Source organism: Dermatophagoides farinae, chromosome 1 (genome assembly GCF_024713945.1).
Source record: "Dermatophagoides farinae isolate YC_2012a chromosome 1, ASM2471394v1, whole genome shotgun sequence".
Taxonomy (NCBI): Eukaryota; Metazoa; Arthropoda; class Arachnida; order Sarcoptiformes; family Pyroglyphidae; genus Dermatophagoides; species Dermatophagoides farinae.
In genome coordinates, this window is record NC_134677.1 from 264345 (window position 1) to 282495 (window position 18151).

Here is an 18151-nt window from a genome sequence, read left to right on the forward strand (position 1 = left end):
CTTTCCTTCTTCGTTTTTTTTCTGTCAAGACAATCTCATTTCATTTGATTTTTGAGTTATCAAACAGAAAAATCACAGAAATCCTGATTTGTCCTTGAATTTTTTTTTTCGTTGTTGTTGTCAATGTTTCTGTGTTTCACGTTTCATTTCGTTTCGCGTACGAATCAAAATTCAAAATCAAATCTGTGCATTGAGCAATAATATATCGCTATGATGATATGGCGCAGATGGCGCGTTCATTTTTATCAAATCGAACATCTTGATTGAAAAAATGGTTTTTCTTCATCTATCCAATGGTACATTGCTATTGATAAAATTTTGCTATTTTATCAATTAATATGCCAAAAATATCAATAAAATCAATCAATCAATCAATCGATTGATCAATGGCAATCATTCAATCGTACATACATCATGCATCAGTCACATGTATGTATTAAAATCATTAAATAATTATTATTAGTCAACAAATTATTAATCAATGATCATTGATTGTCGTAAATTGTTTCCAATTTAATGCCAAAAACATAATAATTGTGCCATATATATGTAATTAATATGGAAAACTTTCAATTTGTAATTGTTGATACACACACACACACACACACAAACACAATCAGTTCATGATTGAATGGTCTGATTATGATTTGAAATTAAAAATCAAATCGGAAATCATTGATTTTTTTTTGGTCTGAATGATAATTGATTTTCAATTTAAAAAAATGATGATAATAAATTTCTTACTTCGAAAGACATTTGCTCACCATGTATGGGATGCCATTCCTGTATCAATCTGCTGCATCAATGATGATGATGATGATCATGCGGGATTTTATCGCGGAAAACACCTGTTTACATCTGCAATGCCATTGTTTACGATTAACAAGTCAGAGTTCACGCTCGTGTATGCCACGCCATAAAATATATATGAAAATGTTCCAACAACAACTGGTGGTTGATGACCACACAGATGACAACACAAATGGCTTGTCTATATATATATAATTATCACGTGTGTCAAAATGTTTAAATAAGTCACAATATATTGATGTAGTATTGGATGGTCAACTGAGGAATATAGAGAGAAAGAGAAACAAAAATTGAAAAACGTGCAAAACATTTTTTCCTCTCTTAAATAATATTTACATTATTCGACACACACACATACAAACACAGGCTGCTATAGAACAAACCAAATGTAATGGATTAATTGTAATGGCGTGATCCAACATGTATAGAAATCATATTGCCAATGATGATGATGATGGTGGTGGTGGCGCGGTTCTTTTTCCGTGCACCTGCTTTGCTTTTTTTCGCGAATCAAGTGTATAGCCAGTAAAACAAAAAAATGTCTACATTCGAATGGATGGAATCAAAATTGATTCATTCATCCAAACCATTCGGGCAAATCAATTTTTGTGTTTTGATTTTGCACAAAATTTCATCATCAAATGATTATTGATGTTACCTAAAGAATCAACGAGAATTAATCATCATTAATTATTATGCATCATAAAAAGGAAAAACGTCATACAGTACCAAATTCCAATTATCCATCATTTCCATTCTATCAAGAGGAAATTGAATTAAAAACCAATTTAATTGATAATAATAATAATCCAAATGATGATGATGATGAGGATGTTCATCAATCACGGGCTGGTGATAATCCAACCAATGATAATGATATTGAATTTTGTATGCATGATAAATTGAAAATGTGTTTCAGTGAAATGCAAAATATAAAAGATCATTTTGATAAAAGAAGACGACGATTTCCTTCATGTAAAAAGAAATCGACACCAACAACAACAATGGATCAAACAACATTCGATCAACAAGAATCGAGTGTTGGCCATTCACAAATGACGAAGAATGTAAGTATCATTTGTGATTTGTTTTTTGTTTAGTTCGAAAAAAAAAATTTTTCCAATTTAGTTTCAATCAACATCAAATCAATCAAATGATGGTGATGATGGATCAAAATTTAAAGCACATTTGATTCGTACCAGATCCAGAGATTCAATCGATGATGATGATAATGTCCAAGAAAATCCTACAATTTTTTCACGTCAATCAAATGCTGCTGCAATGTCGAATAAATCGAAACGATCCATATCCGATCCATACAATTTATTGTATCAACCCAGCAATAATGGGCAACAACAACAAAATTCAATATTTCCAGAATATAAACGAATACCAACATTTCAATCAATGCGTACTGTTGTAGAACCAGTAAATCAAGATCCAACTGCAGCAACAACAACAACAACGACGACGACGACTAAAAAACAACAAGGATTTAATGAATGGCTTTCCAAACTTGAAGAAATCAACGATATGTCACGATCGACGATTGATCGTATTCGTCGGCTTGAAAATGATATATTTGCCTTAAGAAATACGACTGAAAAACAAATGGATTCATCATCATCATCTCCATCGGCAACGACAAAAACATTGTTTACATCAAAAATTCCAATTCATAGTAATGAATCAGGTGGTGGAACATATGTACCACCAATCAATAATAGAATTAGAAAAAGAAGTGATTTAATCGATAAATCACAAAACACCGATATCGATATGACGTAAGTTGCTTTTACATTACTTGCGCTAATTGTGTTTTAATCTTTTTTTTCTATTCAAAAAAAAAGATTCATGAATAAATTACTTAAATATTGGGAAACCCATTCTGGTTATCCTATCGATTCATTTCAATCAACAATGAACAATCAACAACAACAACGACGACGAAATAGTCAACAATTGAAAGATCCAATACGACGATTAACAACTACAATAAGTCGATCTGTTAAAATACAAACCGATTCGGATGGTGAAAAATCTTTTGAAGAAAAAGGTGTCACCACTGATGATGATGTTGGTTTGTCCACCAATTCTAAACACCGAATTTTCAATGATAATCAGCAACAGAAATCCAAATTGAATCAGGAGAATAATGTTGTGGATTTACCAACGATTATTGAAAAACCAATGGTGGCCAAAACAATAAACACGTTTCATGTTTGTGCAGATAATAAACCGTTTCAGGATAATATATTGATCGATCTAAATCCACCACGAATACCATCACCGCAACAACGACGACATACACCGGAACCAATTGTTGAAATGTATTCCGATAGTGATGATACATATTTCGATGATTTTGAAAAAGATATTTTCAATGAAATTAGTCGTCGTGCATTAATTAGGAATAAAATTATATCAAGAAGTCGATCAGCGCAACAACTTTTGCCACCAACGAGGATGATGGAAGACGATAATACGACGATAAATCGAACAACGAATTCATCAACACAAACCCAAAGAAATGCTATGATGATGAAACGAGATAATCATACAATTCCAACTAGCGCACAAAAAGGAATGCATTCTACATCGAAAATTATTATCGAACGAAAAACACATGGCAATCAATCGACAAAACGAGAAGTGATAATTCAAACTGATATTGATCATGACGGCAAAGTTCGTCGTACAACAGAAATACGTAATACAAAACATATGTTACCAATGGATATGATTAAAATTGAAAATGAATGTTTTCCACCATTGATGATGATGACATCCGGTGGTGGTTCAACTAATGATAAAAAAGAAGCCAATGATGATGATGATTATGATGAACAAAAACAAGAACAAAAAGAACGACTGCAACGACGACAACAAATGAATAATGTATCACCGAATCAAAAAATGAACCATATATTTCCAATACGAACACAATCAGCATTCGATTTGATGACCGATAATAATAATGATGATTTACATGGTAAAACAGATGATGATTTTTTATCGAATAAAGCATTCAGTTCATTAGATATATCATCATCATCATCACCACCACCACAACCACAACCACCGCCACCGCCACCACCGATGGCAAAAAGTCCAGTGACAAGTGAAGGTTATCATAGTGAAAGATTATTACATGATTCATCACATTCACAACGACAATATCTAATTGAACCGCCAGAATCATTTCGTCAAACACCTCAATATTCTTCGCCAGACAATATCTGGGTAATGAATAATGAAACTCTGATTGAGAATGTTGGCAATAATGAAATGAATATAACGACAAAAGCAAGTACAACTCGTAAACCGACAACATCTACAGCAAGATATAATGAATGTAAGTTTGTTTTGATGATTCTTTTGAATTTGATTTGTGAATAAAATTTTTTCTATTCCTAATAGCTCCATCATCTACCAATGAACCACCAAAGACGTCATCGAAAAAATCTCAAACAACAACCACAGATTCTAGATTGATCGATATGAATTATATTGATGATTTGCCACAATCTGCTACTCATACGACAACGAAACCAAATGTAACCACCTATGTGCCGACATATCGTCATAATGATTCGAAAAATAATAATCTAAATGAATGTAAATTTTCAATTATTTGTAATAATAATGGTACCAATATTGTTTTCAGGTTTGTACATTTTTTTTCCTATTTCATCATCATCATCAATAGAATTAATTTTCATTTCTCTTTTTTTTTGTTGCAGAGCTGATTTCGGTATCAACAAATTACCAATGTTTGAAACTAATCTTTAACACACCCCCAATCTGAAGGAAATATTCATTTTTTTTTTTTATTGTTTGTACTGTCATAATAATAACTTTGTTAAAAAAAAATTTGAATAAAATATGTATTCTATAATCCGTCACTAGATGGCAGCCATGTCAAATTGAAAAATTGTTTTTTGTTTCGAAAATTATTTTTTCTGGTCTTTTTTTTTGTGTTATGTAATGTAATGTGTGGACATCCTGGATGGATTCATTGGCCAAGAACAAACAAAACAAAAATGAAAAAACAAAACGACAACATCACAGGATATGAATGCAGGATGTTTATACAATGTGAATCGATCGTCTATTCTATTTGATTAACATTTTTCCAACTCGAATCCATTTTTTGTTTATCGTTTGAATTTGAATGAATTATTCTTGATGATGATGATGATGAAGATGAAGATTATCCATTTATTTGGTTATTCAATTTTATTCTTGAAAATATACTGGATGATACAAGCTCAAAGTAAGTTGTTTCATGTGTTCTATGATCTTGTTCTAATCAAAAATTTATAAATCATCATTGAATGTAAAGCATTACCGAAAAATCATCATATCAACAATAATTGTTCAACAGCACGAACATGTAGTGAATGTATATCGATTTCATATCAATGTCGTTGGTGTCGATTGGAAAATGGACAATTCGATTTGAATACGAATCAAAATCCTAATGGTCAAAATAATCGATGTAGTTCATGGTTTGATCGAGAAAAATGTCCAGAAAAATATCAGGTAAATCCCCAAGAAATAGCTACGGTTGATGTTTTGGAAAATCGATCATTTTCCGATTCAATGGAACAAACTATTCAATTGCGGCCACAAAGAATCAGGTGAGTGATGCATAACATTCTTCCATTATTAACGAAAACTTTTCGTTCAAATTAATCTATAGAATTAACTCAAGAATCGGAACGGTTGTCACGGTTAAAATGGAATTCAAACAAGCCAAAGATTATCCAATGGATCTCTACTATTTGATGGACATCTCGTGTACTATGCTTAAACATAAAACCAGTGTTTCACGTGTCGGTAGAAAATTGGCGTCGAAAATTCAAGCAACTACCAAAGATTTTCGCATTGGTTTCGGTTCATATGTGGATAAAGAAACGATTCCATTTTCCAATTATAAATTCAAGTATGTTGTTTTATATAGCCAAATCAAACTGAATGCTGAAAACTGTTGTTAATTTAGTTCCAAAATCAATTGCAACAAACAACCAATGGTCAACACATATAGCTTTTACAATCATATGCCATTGAATTCGAATACCAGTGAATTTGAACATAAAGTACAATCGGCAAAAATTTCCGGAAATCTTGATTCACCTGAAGGTACATTGGATGCTTTAATGCAAGTGATGGTTTGTCCAGAAGGTTCGTTGTACGATGATGTTGTTTTTTGAAAAAATTGATTTTTTTTTTTTTGTTAGAAATTGGATGGCGTGAACATTCAGATAAAATCATTGTTGTCGCTACTGATGAAGAATTTCATTATGCCGGTGATGGAAAACTAGGAGGCATTCTATTGCCTAATGATGGCCAATGTCATCTTTCCGACAGTAGATATATTGGTTCAACCATCTATGTAAGGGTTTTGTCCATTTGATTCTGTTTATTTTCTAATTTCATTTCTCTATTGGAATGAATCCAAGGATTATCCATCGATGCATCATATATCGGAAGTGGCACAGCAAAAAAAATTCAATTTAGTTTTCACAGTTAGTGATATGGTTTCGCAGAAATATCAAGTTCTTTCCAATATAATCGGTGTCAATTCACGTGTTGCAAGTCTAAAAGTGAATGATGACACTATTGCCGAATTAATCGATGATGTTTATCGAAATATATCGAATCAAATTGAATTGAATATTGAAGAACAACCTGATAATGTTGATGTTGAGATATGGACAAATTGTGGTGTACCAGGTGATCCATTGCGTCATACATCGACATGTAGATTTTTCGGTAAAGCAAAAATTGAATTTGATATTAAAATTCGTGTGACAAGTTGTCCGAAACAATCATCTGATGGTGAAAATATCATCAAAATTGGTTTATTGAACAAAAATGAAGCAATTGAAATTCATCTAAATTCAACGTGTCATTGTGAATGTGAATCATACGAGGCAGAATTGGATTCACCAAAATGTTCGAATAATGGAACATTTTCTTGTGGTATTTGTACGAAATGTAATGGTATACGTTCAGGAAAACAATGTGAATGTGATCCAGATAAACCGATTGATCCACGACGTCCTGATGCTCATTGTCGACCAGATAGTTGAGTTTTTGGATTTTTTTTATTGGAATTATAATCTAATTTTTGATATTTTCAGGTAATTCTCGGCCTTGTAATGGACACGGTCATTGTGTTTGCGGCCGATGTATCTGTGATGGAATGTTTGCCGGTCAATTCTGTCAAGAAGATCAATCTGCATGCTATAAAAATGGTTTAAAATGTGGCAGTCATGGACAATGTTTACAATCACGTTGTATTTGCGATGATGGCTTTCAAGGATCATTTTGTGATTGTCCAATCTCGAATAGTACCTGTGTGACGGATATAAAAACCGGTGAACTATGTAATGGCCGGGGTGATTGCCATTGTGGACGTTGTAAATGTTCATTACCAACATCAATGGGACGATTATGTCAACATTGTGCGCAATGTGATCATCAAAAACATTGTCAATTGCTTCGTACATGTGTGCCGAATTACGAGCAAAAATTTTGCCAAAACTATTTTGATATTGATAAAAACGAAACCATAAAACCGGAATGTGATAAGAAAATGTGTTCATCTTATCAATGGTCATTTCAACAGGATGATCAAGACAACGTGATTAATGTGGATGATCCATGGCCAAATTTGTTGGAATCAAATCATGAATTGACATGGTTCCAGGCTCAATGTTCACAAATTATGAATGGATGTGTCGTTGCATTTGATTATCGTTTACTGAAACCAACAGAAAATAGTTTAACAAGTTTGTTTGAATTGGAAAATATGGTCACTATTACAACAGCAACAAACATTGGTGGTCAGCTACAACAACTACAACAATCATTACCATTGAATTTTATATTGAAAAATATAACCGAAGCATGTCCAATACGTATCGATGCTACACAGGTAGCAATTGGTTCATTTGTAACAGTAATTATTGCCGGTATAATCGGTATAATCATTATGAAATGTATAACCAGCTATTTAGATCATCGTGAATATGAAAGATTCAAGAGTGAAATAGCTAAAGCTGATTTTGCATTGGTAAGTGTTTCGAAAATCAATCAATGTCCATATATTGATAATTTATTTGTATTCATAAAAAAAATCAAAATTTAGCAACAAAATCCCCTATATAAAGATGTCAATACACAGTTTCGTAATCCTGTATTTGGTGGTATTCGTGATCGTACATCGAAATTATTTTTTTTCAATAAAAAATGATGATGATGATTAAAATTAAATAAACAAAAATTATACAAACGTTTTATATGAACAAATTATATTTCATTTGATTTTGGTGGGAAATTTTTTTATTTGTTTGTTTGTTTGCTTTAAATGTGATGATGATGATCATCGATGTAGATTTGTAAAATTCTTCTTTTTTCGATCGATGTTGATTAATTGATTGTCTGGTACTTGAAACTACCGTTGTTGTTGTTCAAAAATTCGCCCATTGCCAAGTTGTCAGTCAGTTAGTCAGCTGGCAAAGTCAGTCGAAGATGTTAAATTTTTCATTTTTATGTTTTGTTTGATTAAAACCTTAAAAAATAAAAAAAAAAATAGTAAATGGTTTGGATGCACGACGCTGTTTATAACCTTGACCTTCGTTTTTTTTCTTTTTTTTTCCACTAAGTGTGTGTGTATGTGTTTTAATCCTGTGTGTGTATGTGTGTATTTCCTATTGATATTTTGCAAGGACAATGCCGTCATTATCATCATCAAAAGTTTTTTGTTTCTTTTTTTTCTTTGCCAATTTGTTTCTGGTTTTTTCTCCCTCATCACCATCATCATCATCATCATCATCATCGATCAGTGTAAATTGTCGTGATCTCTCGCATCTTTTTTTTTAAAACAAACAAAAAAAAATCATTTTGGATTGTTAAATTCATCATCCAATCAATCAATCAATCAATCAAATGAATCGGATGCATCATTTTGATGATTGATTTATTGTGTGTGTGTGTTTTATTCAATTCAATCTAAACCCTTTTTTTCTTCGTTTGTTTCGAGACACAATTGAGACATCAAAAGAAGAAAAAAAAATGTTCCACTATGACAACAAAGGTAGATGATTTGATTTTTTTTTCTTTTTTTTTACTTTTCATTTTCACCCTCCAAACGCACGCACATCATAGAAAAACAAACAAAAAAACGAACGCATCCTTTTTTGTCTTAAAATCTTTCTTTGTTCTATTCAGATTTTTTTTTTGACAAGTAACTGTCAAGTGTCAGGCCATTATCCCTTCACTACTATTGCTGCTGCTGCTGCTGCTTCTGCTTCTTTTTTTTTCTATTTGATGATACTTGGTTATTCACGAAAAAAAAAAATTTACATTCAAGTCTCTACTACCCTGTGTGTGTGTGTGTGTGTCAAGTGAATCAATCAATCAATCACACATATATCATAGTATATATGTAAGGAAAACCACATTGATCAAGTTGCAAAAAAAAAAAAAATTCAAGTGTGATTACACTAAGAGAAAGTAAAGTGAAATAATGAAAATGAAATTTGATGAATGTATCGATTCGAGAATCGCTAAAAAAGCAGACAATGTCTCACTCTCATTGGGGAAGAAAAATTTTTCTTGTTCTCTCTAATCCACACACACACACACACCAATAATCCATTCATCAGAACCATTCACTTTCTTACTGACTCTATTTCATGGACAAACATTTTTTCTTTTCACATTGATTAAATTGAACAACAACAACAACAGCCGAAAATCGTGTGTGTGTGTGTATGATGAGTATTCAAGTGTGATTTTATCCAAAAAAAAAAAAAATCATCATTTAAAATCAAGATTGATTATTAATCGTTTGATTGATTTATTGATGAATGTTTTTTTTTTATTATTACGAACAACAACTCTAGATATTGACAAGTTGTTAATTGTTGTCGATTTTTTTTTCATCATCATCATCATCGTATCCAAATGTCCAACAAGTCCAACAATTAACGCGGTATTGAGAAATATGTGATGATGAAGCAATCAACTAGAGTTAATGAATAGGATTTGTCTCTGTCTGTCTCTTTATTGAAGATAAATATTTTTTCCATCAAATTATCGTTATTGTGGTTTTTTTTGAATGATGAAACCAAAAAAAAAATGAAATGAAATTAAAGTTTTTCTCTCTCTCGAGAGACGAGATTCTCTCTTTTTTTCCATACAATAAAGATTGTTAATGGAACAATGGAATTTAATTATTGGCCTTATTTATCTGTCCATGTTGTTGTTACTGTCCGTGACAATGTTTTTTTTGTTTTCTCGTTGGTGATAATGATAATGATGATGATAATTGAGAGCAAAGCAAAAAACGAATGCCAAAAATTTTGTTACAAATTGTTTCACTATTGAGCCAGTGATAAAAAAAAATAAATGAAACAATAGCGAAAAAGGTGCGAAAAAAAAATAAATCATGATTTAAAAGCTATTAATTATACCATGTGTGTGTGTGTGTGATCCAGAATTAAATGTAAAAAATAAACATCGATTATTGTTGTTGTTGTTTATAATTATCGATCAACAAGTTTTTTACAAATAGGACAATATCAAGAATTTACAATTTTTCGTGTGCGTGTGTTTTTTGATAATTGTATGGTAGCCATAGAATGCTTGCAAGAATCCTTGAAGAATGAACCACCAATAATATGCAGTGGTCAACCGTTTTCCATCAACAACAATTTTGAATCTTGAAATTTTGAAAAATTTTTAATTTATTTGCTTTTTTTCTAAATTTAAAAAAAAAAAATTTTATCACCATTTTTTTGGATTATGTCATCATCATCAACGCTATTTTATTCAATTATAAAAACATGGACGAAATTTTTCATTTCAAGCCAATTATATACAGTTGTCATTATGTTTATCGAAAACATCATTATCATTTTGTCTTCTATTATAGACATGAATGAAAATTTCATTCCACAGATGATGATGACACATGATGGCCAATGTTTTTTTGTCCATCATTCTCCATTTTAATATGCGTAATGAGTGTTTGACGAACGCAAATCCATTCATTCATTCATTCATTATTCAAGAGCGACTTACCACCACCTTAAACTTATCATCACCACTGATTCATTATTATTGACAAATTCCGGATGGGTCATCGATCCATGCATATATGATTTTTTTTTGTTTTTATAACAACCACCACAATTATCGTCCCAACCACCAAATTCAAATGTCAATGAAATTGAGTTTTTTTTTGTGATTATTAACCCCCACCCACACAGACACATGACAATGAATTTTTTTTTCGTTTGTTTTGTTTCTTTCGACAATCTAAACAATTATAAATGATGATGATGATTTGTGTGATTATGATGATTTTGTTGGTGGTATAGAAAAAAAAATCGTGCACTGAAAAAAATTTTGTGGCCATTCAATAATGACGTTCATCATCATCATTGACAACATATGTGTGTAAAAATATGTCTTCGATTTTTTTTTTTTTTTTTTTTTTGATTTTCTCAAATCCGTTCTTAATTGGCTATCGTTTTGTTTGTTTGAACAAATTAAAGGTTTTTCTTTTTTTTGATCCCAAAATACACACAGGTATAATGAGAATAAATACATCAGCTCATAGGTCAATATGATGAGAGTGAAGAATTATTATTAAAAGACAATGGGCCACTAATAATAATAATGATATTGTCCACGAATGTAAGAAAAAAAATTTTTTTTCCATCAAGGTGATTTATTAGATTCATCTTTGTGTCGTGATGATTTAGTGGTCATTAATATATTGGGAATTTGAAAACCTATCGATTCCATTCGAATGTATCCACATTAATCATGTATTTTTTTTTATTTTTTTTTTGTTACAAAAAATGACGATCTGATTTGATAAACAAAATCAGTGATTATCGATAAATGATCAATGTCATTCATAATTTGGATGTTAGATAAATGCTTAATTTGTGTTTGTGTGTATGTCGGATGTTTAGCGTGGCAAAGAAAACAAAACAAAAGAAGAGAGACCAAGGCAATGAAAGATTTGTGCAATATGATTGGTGTTTGGACATGAAAAAAAAGTATTGTGTGTGTGTGTGTGTGAAAAGAAAATCTACACACAGGTAATGTACCAACCTACCTATCTATCTAATAGTCTGTGTGTGTGTGTGTGTGTGTGTGGTGCATATGTTTTAATTGAAGAAAAAAAATGAAAGTGGGGGCAAAAAAACAAACAAACGATGATGATGATGATGAATAAATGAGAGCCTCTAGAAGAAGAAGAAGAAGAAGAATTTAATACAATGTTTAATGATTTGTTGCCATTTCTTCTTATTGTTTCTTTTGTCGTTGTTGATTCATTTCATTGTTTGTTTGTTTTTTTTCCTTTACCTCTGTGATACCGTGTTTTGTTTTGTTTTGTTTTGTCCATCCAGTAGTCATCATCTGAATTCATCATTCATATCTGCCATTCAATATTTCATGATGCATCGGTGGTTTTTTTTCATTCACTGTGGGGGTGATCGATCCGATCGATCGCATCATATAAAAAGTGACTACATTTAGGAAATTTTTTATCAACATTCATCATTGCTCGTTTGTTGAATCAGAATTAACCCTTTGTTTTTTGTTTTTGTTTTGTTGTTGATGATTGTTTTTACACTGTCCATCCATCTATATTTTCAACATTAACTGTTTTTTACAAGTGAAATGTTCATAGTGTTTTTTCTGAAATAATTTTTTCTCGGTTTTTGTCGTGAATATTATCCCGTGTATTTGTTTTTGTGTTCAACCGATTATTTGATTGCAAAAAAAAATGGCTGCCAACAATAAATTGTTGATCAACAACGAATGGTCATCATCACTTTTTATGGTGATGATAACAACGATTGTATTATCATCATCTCAATTATCATTGATCGATTGTCGTAATTATGAACATTCATCAACAGAAATGGCTTTGACCAATCAGGTAGTGATACAACAACGTGATTGTTATCCAAATGAAACACCAATATTCATACATACGGCTGCATCGACAAGTGGAAAATATTTCAATCGCCGTCAAGTAATACGTCGTACATGGGCACGTGAAGCATACAAATATAAAATGCGCATTTTATTCGTCATGGGTGTACCACGTGATTTATCCATAGAAAGATCATTGAAAATGGAAGCCGATAAAAATCATGATATTCTGCAATTCAATTTCATTGAAGACTACTATAATCTAACATTGAAAGCAATATCATTACTGAAATGGTCATATCGTCATTGTAGTAATAGTCCGTATATGGTGAAAACCGATGATGATGTTGTACTGAATATGCCAATGCTCTATCAATTGGTTCGGCAACGGAAAATTCCATCCGGTCTTACCGGTTTGGTCATGACTACGCCAGCTAATCGTGAAAATGGCCACAAATGGCATATGCCTGAACATCTTTATCCAAAGGATTCATATGAATTTCTTGCTGGTTTCTCATATCTATTGTCGATGGATAAATTGAAAAGTTTTCTTAAAACCATCATCACATATCCTGGTCCGATTCTGGATATCGATGATCTATTCCTTACCGGCATTGTTGCTGATTATGGAAAAATACGTCGCAATAATAGTTTTCGTTTTAAATTTTTTTGCGGTACCGATGTTTGCACAATGGAAACATCATTAGCAATGCATGCATGTCCTAGTGCCAAGAATAGTGAATATATGTATCGTTTCTGGAAAAATGCTGATCGTCTTTCCTGTTATCGTCATTTCCGTTTAAGCCGTTCATATCGCCGTCGTAGACCAAGAAGTATTTCGACAACAACAACAACAACAACCGAACATATATCCAATGATCAAATTATAGCCAATTATACTGATTATCTTATCGATAGTCATCAATTGATTGGTTTCAAATTTCGTCAACCATAATGATTGTGTTGTATAGCAATAAAAAAAAAATAGGAAAAAAAATTTACCCCATATGATAAAAAAAAACAATCCTTTCCTCGATATTTTCGCGTTTCCGAATTGTAAAATGTCACCCATACACAAAATTTGTCCACCGTCCAGATTACCGAAAAAAAACAAAATTCCCTTAATTCTATTTCCGTTATGTTGTTATGTTTGTTTGTTTGAACAAATGAAAAGTTTATCATTGCCAAATGGAAAATAAAAAAAAAAAATTTTCTTTTTTTTCACTATTTGATTATGGATTTCAATGTTGAATGGGGTGAAAACAAAAAAATTTTTTTTGGAAAAATCAAATCAAAACAACAACAACAACAATCATGCAAATTGATGTTTGTTTTTTGATCACATCATTCCTTAGATTTCATTCTTCAATCTAATGTTGATCCACGACCAACCAACTTTTTTTTTCATTGTTGACAAAATACGATGATGAAATGGAAATGGAAATCAAATGGAAATATCCGTTGATGATACGATTGTTGTTTACCATCATACACATCATTTTTCCGATTGAATTGATACACAAGATTCGATCCATTTTTTTTTTTTGCTACCTGATTTCAATAAATCATTGATCATCTATCTAAGTAGTAGTAAAATCTTTGACCTATCCAATGGTTCAAAAATGATGTTTGTCATATGCAAATTTCTGGATCATCAGCTGCATCATCATCATCATCATTTGGATCATTTACATAACACACTTATCGAAATGCACTCATACACACACACATATGTTATATAATAAATGGAGACTGACTTTTACTAAATTCAAATCATTTTGATCAACAACAACAACAACGACGACGACAAAAAATTGCTCCTTATGGAATAGAAAAAAAGTTTGTAAATCATCATTTAAAATTTATTTTTTTCCATTCAACTTTTAAACACTACTACTACGGCTACTGTATGGATATTTTTACCATAATGAATCTTAATGAGATTCTCTTGAAAATTCATTTTCACCAAATGTCCAATAATAATGATGATAACGAACAAAAAAAAAATAAAAAATAAAATTTAGTTTCTACCGGAAATGCTAGCTGGCATTAGCAGGATGTAACAGTGTCTATTGTCTGCGATTTTCTTGTTTTTTTTTTATTCGTACAATAATGTTTAATGGTACACAATTGTGTACTGTACAAAAAAAATGAACATAAAAATCTACACAATTTTCTGATGATGATGATGATGATGGCTATCCAATTCCGCGTTGTCCAATTTGATTCTATTCATTTGAATATATTGCATATATGTAAATGAGATGAAATTTCGTTGCTGTTGTTGTAGTTTAATGATTCTACATGGCCGTTATATATCAAGAAATATCAAATATCGATATATATCGATAATATTGCCTTTTGTAAAAGATTTTTTTGTTTCTTTCACAAATCTCAAGAGATTGTCATCCAATTAACACAATGATGATGATGATGATAGCATTGAAAATTGAACAATCATCATCATCATCATCGTCGTCAATGGATGATCATAAAAACATATATGAATGGGAATTTGACCATTTATTATTTCAACAACGACGATGGCGATGATCATGATGTTCTTCTGAATGCAAACATAATGGATCCAAAAATTTTGTTTCATGTTCACTTCAATGGTTAAACATTGTTTTTTTTCTAATTCTCTCTCTGTCTCTGTATTCAAAACAGATGTATATTCACAAAACTTTTTTTTCTTGTTTCGGTCAAGATTTTCTCTCATATATTTATTCAAATGGAATGCCGGAATTGTGTAACTTTTTATTTATATATATTGAACCCAAATATGTTGCGCTGCAATTGTTTCGTACACAAATTTCATTCATCACTTTCAAAGGATCAAACCAACCAACCAAACAACCAACTGACCATTATGACCATCTATAAATACTGTTGATGGTGATGGCGTTCCAAGATTTACATCATTCATTTATTTAGCAAAAAAAAACCAGGGACAGCTAATTTGGCATAAATCCCTATCACACACACACGCACGCACACAATTCAAGAATCCAGAAACCAAAAAAAAAAAAAAACGAAATGAAAACGAAGCTCTACATGCATCACTGAATTCACAAACGACTACATACTTGAAATCTTTGAATATATTTGTTAAATGTGGATGGATGGATGACTGGATGAATGGATGAATTGGATGCAAACAAACACGCATTTCACCATGTGAATATAGAGAATTATCCAGGCAGAATTCTTTTTTTTTTTTATTTTTATTCAGCTACCAAAAGCTAATAGATCACAACCAACCAACCAACCACCAAAAATCATCAATAGAAGAAAGAGAAAATGAATCTGCATCCTTTTTTTTCCATACTTATTCAAAAAATTGTCATTGTCGTTGTTGTTGTTTGTTGTCCATTGTATTTCAATGCAATTATTTTTTATTCTGAAAAAAAATTCAATTGTTTCTGGTCAAAATCCCTGAACATTCTTCATTCCGAAAGCAAAGAATTTCAACGATTCTCTAACCACCACCACCACCACTAGTACTGCTAGGCTATGGTGGGTAGTAGAATAAAGTATAGTTTAATTTTAAATTAATTTAATTTAATTTAAAATGATGTTGAATTCCTGTGAACCGAAAATCACACAAAAATGCGTTGATATTACATTTTTTTTTTGATTTTGATTTAACTTCAACAACAATGGGTTAACAATGTTGATGTCGGGTGATGGAGGGGGGTGGCCGCATAACCTCATCAATCTTTTTTCTTAGGTTTACATCATGTTGATGTTATAATTATAATTTTATTTCCTTAGAAATTTCCTTTTTTTTGTCTTTGATGACATTTCCTGAACCCCTTTATCATTCATGTGTTAATGCTGTTCATTGAACCACATTGAATCTTGGCATCGATATAGTCATCACTGTATGTAACACACACACACACACATTAACACCTCGATGATGACAATAACCGGATTCGGTCATCAAATGATCATGATGATGATGATCGGTCATATGCAAGTTGGAAGAAAAAAAAAGTTTCCAATCGGTTTGTTGTCTCGTCAATAATTCTGATAAAAATTTTTCTCAACTATGATGATAGTGTTATCCAATCGATTTCTTGTTCGGTCAGGAAGCAAACAAAAAAAATTGTTTCAGGATCAAAAACTGTCTTTCTGTGTGTGTGTGATGGAGCGCGAGGACAATCATCAGTCAGTAGCACAGAAAAAAAAACCGTTAAGTGTTAAGACCATTTGGTAATATGTTACACACACAGATAAATTGTGTGTATGTGTAGAAGAAAAATTCACGCTTGAAAGATGATCGCCATTCTTATATTCGTAATCGTGTTCGATTTAGCTCGATTCTCGATGTATTTTGATGGTCATCATCAACCATTGATGTGATGTGATTATATCCCTTGTTTTTTTTCCTGATTTTTTTCTAATTTTCTTTTTTTTTTGACTTGGAAAAAACACTTGACTTTTCTCTTTACTCACATAAATGATCAAGGATCACCACACAGTGTTTGAGACATCATTTTAAACGATTTAAATGATGTAAGAGATAGATGGACGAATCATTCGATCATCAATATAATGTAAAAAGATGAATTATGATGATGAATCGATTATGATTCCCCTTTTTTTTCAACGATTCAAATAATGATGATGATGGGGTAAGTATTGCCTGTCATCATCATCATCATCATCATCACCATCACAGGTCAATCGATTTTTTTTTTGAGCGAATCCAAAATTTCAAAAAATGGATTGGTCCATTTTCACTAGTGATATTGATGGTTAACACTTTGTGGCATCATTTTTTTTTTTTTTTTTTGGTCTCGAAAAACCAAAAAATTCGGACAGCAAGAATGGAAATGAAATGAAAATGAATCACACACTATATTTACGCATTGATCAAAGTTGACATATAACACACACACACACACATCTGCTGCTTCATCATCAACCAAATTAATACATTTTTGCGGCAAAAAAGAAATTTTAATTAATCTATGATATGTGTGTTTGTGTGTTGATTATCAAACTTTTTTTCGTTTTGTTTGAACGAAAAAAAAAATTTTTGTTTTGTCACTTTTGATTGCACACACACACACACACACAGGTATTCTATGGTTTTAAAAATGAAAAAATTTTTGAATGAAATAAAATGATGATGATGTATGGATAGCATGCTGGTTTTAATGATATGGCTTTGCACATTGCCGGACATTGTTTCGTCTCTATCTGGCAATCTCCGGTGTGTTTTTTGTTCTTCTGTTTCAAAAATGAAATTTTTTTTTTCAATTGACAACATGATCATGATGTTCATTAGTTTGAAATTTTTCATTTCTGTTCTGTTTTTTTTTCTGTCAAAGTTTGAAAAGAAAATAGTTTTAAT

General features: G+C 31.4%; 4 protein-coding genes across 5 annotated transcripts in view; all 4 read left to right on the top strand.

Annotated features, from left to right (window-relative positions):
- Nucleotides 1–6: 6 nt before the first annotated feature.
- LOC124492714 (uncharacterized) lies at nucleotides 7–4736 on the top strand. Its single transcript, XM_047055689.2, has 5 exons — nucleotides 7–1877; nucleotides 1939–2594; nucleotides 2661–4165; nucleotides 4231–4477; nucleotides 4554–4736. The coding sequence occupies exons 1-5, from the start codon at nucleotides 1506–1508 to the stop codon at nucleotides 4600–4602; spliced, it is 2829 nt and encodes a 942-aa protein (XP_046911645.2). The 5' UTR covers nucleotides 7–1505; the 3' UTR covers nucleotides 4603–4736.
- Nucleotides 4737–4789: 53 nt separating this feature from the next.
- LOC124492715 (integrin beta-1) lies at nucleotides 4790–8116 on the top strand. Its single transcript, XM_047055690.2, has 8 exons — nucleotides 4790–5086; nucleotides 5156–5453; nucleotides 5516–5758; nucleotides 5816–5997; nucleotides 6054–6208; nucleotides 6276–6903; nucleotides 6960–7894; nucleotides 7970–8116. The coding sequence occupies exons 1-8, from the start codon at nucleotides 4999–5001 to the stop codon at nucleotides 8072–8074; spliced, it is 2634 nt and encodes an 877-aa protein (XP_046911646.2). The 5' UTR covers nucleotides 4790–4998; the 3' UTR covers nucleotides 8075–8116.
- A 732-nt stretch (nucleotides 8117–8848) lies between these two features.
- LOC124492738 (uncharacterized) overlaps nucleotides 8849–18151 on the top strand; it is a 35660-nt gene continuing 26357 nt past the window's right edge. The window contains exon 1 of the mRNA XM_075731210.1: nucleotides 8849–8917. Within this exon, the coding sequence (XP_075587325.1) occupies nucleotides 8906–8917 (12 nt within the window). The 5' untranslated portion in view covers nucleotides 8849–8905. The remainder of the gene's footprint in view (nucleotides 8918–18151) is intronic.
- On the top strand, nucleotides 10612–13899 carry LOC124492740 (beta-1,3-galactosyltransferase 1-like). Of its 2 annotated transcripts, none has more exons than XM_047055720.2 (2): nucleotides 10612–11282; nucleotides 12252–13899. In XM_047055720.2, the coding sequence occupies exon 2, from the start codon at nucleotides 12632–12634 to the stop codon at nucleotides 13736–13738; it is 1107 nt and encodes a 368-aa protein (XP_046911676.1). In that variant the 5' UTR covers nucleotides 10612–11282; nucleotides 12252–12631; the 3' UTR covers nucleotides 13739–13899. The 2 variants fall into 2 exon arrangements, with proteins under 2 accessions (XP_046911676.1, XP_075591557.1); XM_075735442.1 differs by lacking the exon at nucleotides 10612–11282 and adding an exon at nucleotides 11402–11418 and having other exon boundaries at nucleotides 12255–13899.